This window comes from Vanessa cardui, chromosome 17 (assembly GCF_905220365.1).
Source record: "Vanessa cardui chromosome 17, ilVanCard2.1, whole genome shotgun sequence".
NCBI classification, from domain to species: domain Eukaryota; kingdom Metazoa; phylum Arthropoda; class Insecta; order Lepidoptera; family Nymphalidae; genus Vanessa; species Vanessa cardui.
Genome location: NC_061139.1, coordinates 9696794 through 9703572, shown reverse-complemented (window position 1 = coordinate 9703572; position 6779 = coordinate 9696794). Strand labels below are relative to the sequence as shown.

General features: G+C 33.0%; 2 protein-coding genes across 9 annotated transcripts in view; both read right to left on the bottom strand.

The window, feature by feature from the left end:
• Positions 1-195: 195 nt before the first annotated feature.
• LOC124536633 (39S ribosomal protein L41, mitochondrial) lies at positions 196-834 on the bottom strand. The gene has a single exon (XM_047113157.1). It carries the CDS (start codon positions 757-759, stop codon positions 271-273), a length of 489 nt encoding a protein of 162 aa, XP_046969113.1. The 5' UTR covers positions 760-834; the 3' UTR covers positions 196-270.
• A 735-nt stretch (positions 835-1569) lies between these two features.
• Positions 1570-6779, bottom strand: part of LOC124536632 (NAD kinase-like) — a 44900-nt gene continuing 39690 nt past the window's right edge. For 6 of the 8 annotated variants that reach the window (XM_047113151.1, XM_047113154.1, XM_047113149.1 and 3 more), the window contains 4 exons: positions 6396-6593; positions 5265-5422; positions 4507-4589; positions 1570-3339 (listed from right to left, as the gene is read on the bottom strand). In XM_047113151.1, the coding sequence (XP_046969107.1) occupies positions 3126-3339; positions 4507-4589; positions 5265-5422; positions 6396-6593 (653 nt within the window). In that variant the 3' untranslated portion in view covers positions 1570-3125. Of the gene's footprint in view, positions 3340-3962; positions 4046-4506; positions 4590-5264; positions 5423-6395; positions 6594-6779 lie in introns of all 8 variants that reach the window. The other 2 variants (XR_006966894.1, XM_047113150.1) reach the window with 2 other exon arrangements.

Genomic DNA, 6779 nt, shown 5'->3' with positions numbered 1-6779 from the left:
GACTTAAGTTGAGAATTGTAAGTGGATAGTGTTTAATATTGATTATATTACAAATATAGTAAAGTAATGATTATTTGTTACTAAAAAAACTCAAATTTATAAACAATCAAGCAAGACTTTTCCAAATGTGTCATGACATTGGTTAATTTTATGAATACGGCTGTTCCAATCATTTTTGAAATTATGAACCATTTATAATTTTCATGTATTTATTATAATATCATACAATTTAACTACATTCTAAGACTACTTATAAATAACAAGTTACAACTAAAATATATCAGAGCCGGTTCTCTTAGCTCTTTGAACTGCTTCTTCTGGCTGCAATTTCTCTTCATCTGATGGCTCTAAGGGTTCTCCGTCTTCTGTTAATTTATTCTCTTTAAAATCTGTTACAATCTTTCTACTATAAACAGCGTCGAATAATTGTTGAGCGGTAAATTCGCTTTGAATAACATCCTCAGCTTTGTATGAAACATAGGGTTTTAAATCACAACCTGTTAAATCGGGAACAATAAGTTCAGGAATCATTTCTGGTACTTTAACAAAGCGGCCGTTCAAAACATAGCCTGTATCACGAACTCCACGTTTGTCGATTTCTAATTCGGGGTTTGGACCTGCCTGGTTCTGTTTGTGTAATCGGGACCCCCTCTTGTTAGGTATTACGAATTTTCGGAAATTTCTTTTACCTTCACGGGGAGTAGTAACAGAAATATTTCGTTTGATTATTAGATTAAATAATGCAGTAGTTTTCGACATAATAAATAATTAAATCGTGAACAAAAACAAGTTAAGGTTATTTATTTGACATAAGCTGTCACATTTTTTTCTCTGGAGAAATGCAAAGATACTACACTAAACAGCCACGACATTTGTGTTACAAATCTGTTTAAGTTTAAATATTTAAAGGCTTTGGTATTGAAGTAGGTAGGAAATTAACATTCAAAGGTGACTTAATGTATCAAGGAGCAAATCCATTGTTCTTCTAGCTGCGCCACAAGGCCTTGGATGTTATTTCTTATAAATATTGACTTAGTCAAATGATAAAATAATTCTAAACTACAGTACTACTATACCTTTAGGGTGAAGCAAAACTCAACATAAAACACTATTAAAAACATGCAACCGCGACTAAGGAAAATGCTTTTCAAATTCACACAAATTGCAACAAAATCTGCTGTTTTGTAAAAATAAAAATCATTTGAGGGCTTACAAATCTTAAAACACCGCATGCAGATACAGTTTATTCCGAAATCCGCAAAAAAATTAAAGTTTTTACCAGAAATTTTGGAAGTAAATGCTTCCGCAGAAAATAAACTACATTATTTGGTGTCAAATTGTCAATCAATCAAATTTATAGATAAGGATTGTATTTTTTAACTTTTAATAATAATGTGTTATATGAAACTTAATCTCTACTATTTCCTTATTCTTCTTAGTTTGAAATAGCTCTCATTTTTTTTTATAGTATCTTAGTTGAGTTAATTAAACCAGGTTTTAAATCTGTGGTTCATTTTAATTTTTTTATAATAATCAGTTATCAATGTTTCGAAAAGAAAACTAGAGATATAGGTCAAATCTGTATAATTTATAATATTTTAACATTAAGACATTATTACTCTTCCACATTATAAAATTTCAAAAATGAATTCACAAATGAAACAGATAAGAATAGATTCACTAATCTTATAATACATCTAAATTAAAATAATGGCGCCGATTTATATATTAACTAAGTTGTAAACAATCACCAAACTTAATTAGAGAGATTGTTGCTATCTCCATTCCTAGTGTGGGGTTGACACGGATAGCAAGGCCTTCTAAATAAAATTTAATTTGGAGATTTTGTATTACAGAATCAGCACCAGTATTTTAACTTTCAATATCAATTATTCACATTAAAATGTAAGTTATGAGATTTTTATTTTTTATTTCATGTAAGTACTTTTATAATTTATCCATATAAAGCTGTATAGCATATATTTAAAATCCCAAAAAAGTTGTTCATAAAACATTTTTACAATACCCCTGTGTATAATAAATATACTGTTTAATAAAATGTTCCTCAATAAGAACTTACAATATCCATTCCACCATTGTGTATTAAACAAATATGCTAATACTTAAATTACATACATATTCAATAAACATTTTGTGCATTTAAGCTATAATTCACTGTTAAAATTTATATTGGCACTATTTCGTTTCATGTAGCACCTTAACTTAGTATGTATTAGTTATTATATTTATTTGAGCTTAATACACAAAATAAGCAACAAATTCATGGTGGACTATGCAGGTAACTATAATATCTGTTTGCTTTGTACATGTAAACAATGTTATGTACAATATTTTCGTTGAAATCAATATACATATTATTTAATTGTAAACACACCTAGTAACATTATCAAAACATACCCAAGAAAGACATAACGCAATATAATTTTTATTGTCCAAGGGAATGTGTAAAAGTCGTCGTATTCATGTAGTTTTATTATTAATTATTTCATAACTATCACAAATTGCACGAAAATGTGCACACTAAAAAAATTTATACATTACTTTATCTTTACATATATTTTTTGAATAAAATTACTTTTATAAGAACAATAGATTAATTACAAACAGAGATTAATTTATCGAAAGACATTAATTTTGGGCTAGTAATATTATTTTATATTTAAAAAAATCTACCACTCATATAAAAGTGTCGGTAAAATAAAGAGATACTTTAAAATGATTGGACCCAATGTATAATGAGTGCTTTTTAATTTTATCTGACAGATAAAACCAGCCATAGAACACATACAGGTTATTGAATATTATGCCATTCACTACGACATCTCAGTACAACTCTCAAGTCTCCAAAAGTAATATTATATAATTATACTAATAAATAAACATCATTTAATTTTATACTTGTTATTTAAATATGTTGAGTGAAATGCATTGATAGAAATTCTGTAATATTGGAGTTAGTACTGTTTTTTTTATTGTATTAAAAATTCAATAATTTAATTTTACTAATTTGAGAATAAAGACAGTCTGAATAACATAATTCCATTGTGTACATTATGTTAATAGAATAAAAAAAATTAGCCCGTCTCTGTTTAATTTTTAATCTGTCACGTGTCAGCCGGCCGGTCGTCGTGGTGGTTGGCGTCGATTTCTTCCAGGGTGTCGCTGGACGAGTGCGTCATGTCGCTGAGCTCGTCTATTTGTTTCTGCTTCTTGCGAACGTTCCAATGCAAGCACTCGGCGAGCGAATCGAACCAGTCCGATATTTGATCCTGCGCGCATATCGATGGCACCGGGTACACCGAGGTCGTTACGTACAGACTAAATAAAACATATAAAGTAATCAAAAATATCTGAGACGTTTGTATATTTAAAAATTATTTAGTATCATATAAAAAAATTAAGAATAAAACTAGATAATCTATTAATGTCCGGTTCCTATATTCTAGATTCAATGAATCGTTATTAAATTTCCTTTTAGTTTTACGTCACATGGGTGCGACTTTGAATATACATTATATAATATTAGGATGTTTTTGAAAAACGATTCGTTTCATGAACATAGTAATCGGACATTAATTATAAAACGTTAGTGACTACATCAAGCTACACAAATTAATGACTACACTAAATAAAACATGCAATCACCAAGCAAAGCGCAAATATGTGAAACAGACCAAAAACAAAACAGAAAGCAAATGAAAACGGACCTATCACAATTTGACACCTATGTTCGCAAACATCACTAATGATTTATTATGACATTTATGCAAAAATCCCGCTTCTATAATAATCTCTTTTGTGTATTAATCACAATAACAGCTTATGTTAAGAATAAATGACAACATAAGCTCCCCCCTAGTTCCATACACGGCTTCTTTCCGCCAAAGGTGAATGATGAATATAGCGTGATTTTAAAACTACCCTCCATAACCCTTCTTTACCTATCTCCTGGCCTGAGTACCAACTGAGATCGTCCGTCGAACGATATGCTGGCCAAGTTACGAGCTTCTAGACTTAGCTTTATCTGAAACAAGCTCGTAGGTTTAGGTACAAATTAACTCTATATTTTTATGCGCTAATGTTAAAAAGGACACTAGCAACGTCAACACGTCAAAGAAGTGAAATGTCACAAACGTCATTTTAAAACTGTGACCTTGAAATTTTAATGTTCGCTTTCCATTCTGTAAATGTTTTTTTACACATATTACATATCTGATTCATAGATAGATAGTATATTTGTGTACACCGTTGTTATTAGCACGTCCATTGATTCTGATACAAATGAACAATTAAATGATAGTAACACTACTTAAACTAAATGTACTAAAATGTCATACGTAATCGCTAACGCGAATACTAACGCTATATTTATACATGATGATATAATTATAATGTTACAAAATTAATTAAATGTATTAAATATATAAATAAATGCTGATAGCGAAGCGTTAGTGCCTGATAGATAGTTCTGGATTTGTATGGTACCTATCTCCGTGTTGCAACGCTTGCCGATTGCGTCCGTCGAACGATACCCACATAGCGTTACGTGCCTCGGGGGATAATGCGATCTAAAATTAATAACATCAAACTGAAGCTCCGAAGCATTTCCTGTTTACTACTTTGAACTAAAATATATATGCGATTGAGGATTTGAACTGTTTTGCTGACTGTACACTACGGCACGTAGTGATTACCATTATGCTGACAACTATGACACACAAATGTGAATCACACCAATCTTTTGTTAATTATCAATAAGGCTGTGTTTCAATAATCACGTTACTTAGGTAATATACAACTACCTTCGTCTACGATAGTTATAATGAGTAACCATAGTTTTTCGAGTATATCATATTCTAGAATCAAAGTAATAAATATGTCTAATTGGTGGTAGGGCTTTGTGCAAGCCCGTCTGGGTAGGTACCACCCACTCATCAGTTATTCTACCGCCAAACAACAGTACTCAGTATTGTTGTGTTCCGGTCTGAAGGGTGAGTGAGCCAGTGTAACTACAGGCACAAGGGACATAACATCTTAGTTCCCAAGGTTGGTGGCACATTGACGATGTAAGGAATAGTTAATAATTCTTACAGCGTTAATGTCTATTTGCGATGGTGACCACTTACCATCAGGTGGCCCATATGCTCGTCCGCCAACCTATACCATAAAAAAAAAAGTATTCTTCGGAAAGTACTTCTTCGCCCCAGGTTAGAGATATGGATGCCTTGGAGATGTGTGGTCACCTTGAGCTCGACGCCAGCGGGCACGACGATGGGTCGGAAGGACAGCGAGTGCGGGCAGATGGGCGTGACCATGATGGCGGGCACGGACGGGTGGATCATGCTGGCGCCCGCCGCCACCGCGTACGCAGTGCTTCCCGTCGGCGTCGACACGATCAGCCCTGCAAGCGCACTCGTGATACACACGGACAGAACGTGCTCTTACAGAGACGGAGCCGGATTATTCTTACTTCTAGTGTATATTGTAAATACAGTAGGAGTAAGGATAAGCTTATAACGCCAAGTTTTCTACTCCGCAAAGTCAACAAATCTTTCTTGGGGCAAAATGTCCGTTTCTATAATAAAATTCCGCAAATATTTTTAACTTTACCTTTTCGTAAATTTAAATCGTTTATAAAAAATACATTGGTAAAAAGGTCTTTTATTCGATGGAAGATTTTGTAGATGATAAAAAAGCTTGAAATTAATACATACCTGTTGGTATTAATTCCAAGCTTTTGACTCCTAGGCAGGATACATTACATACATATATAATTGTATTTAACTAATATGATTGTATTTTTTAAATGTTGAAAAGAGTAACTACTGAGTTTCTTGCCGGTTCTTCTCGGTAGATCACTTAATTGTTAAATGACGACTCAAAAGTGCTTGTAAAAGCCCACTTGAATAAAGTTTATTTTGATTTTAATTGATTGATTTTGATTAAAGTTAGGACCTGAGCCACAAAGGTTCTGTTAGTCAATAAAATACTCTCCATTGACAGACCAGGATTTAGACTGAATTTTTTTAAAAATACACTCGAATGGTACACATATTTATAATACAGCAAATCCTAGCTATTTCAATATATAAACCACTGAGATATCCAGTTGGCCGAAATTTTACAACCGCGCACTTGCCCCCACTACTGCCCATTGGTGCTTGGATTCTATATATGTATGTATGTTTACAATACCTGTTATATCTTAAAAAATCTTATTAATATAATTTTAATAAATTCGTTTATTTCTATATGTGACCGTAATATTACAAAATTCGTTAGATTACAATCTAACTAGGCAGATTGTAATCTGTCGAATTTTGTAATATTACGGTGTCATATATAAGGGACGTGTTATACGAATTTCAACTCACCGTCACCCTGCACAGAGGTTATGTGTTTCCCGTCTAGGAAGAGATCGATGTTCGAGAGGTACGGCGAAGGTCCTCGGTCGACGACCACCTCGTTGAGTACGAGTATCGTCGTCGGCTTTTTCTTCTCCTTCCCATCTTCAGTCGTCTTGCGGAGGACGACGCATTGCAGACGCGATCTTAGGGTCAACGCCGCGTGACCTTGAATAAAACAATCATACGACCTTCTAGAAAACAAACATACTTTCGTTTTTACAATAAAGATACTATATAGGTAAGAGGCGAGATGACTCAGTGGTTAGAAAGCGTGCATATTAACCAATAATTGCGGATTCAAATTCAGACAAGCACCACTGAATTTTCATGTGCTTAAATCGTATTTATAAT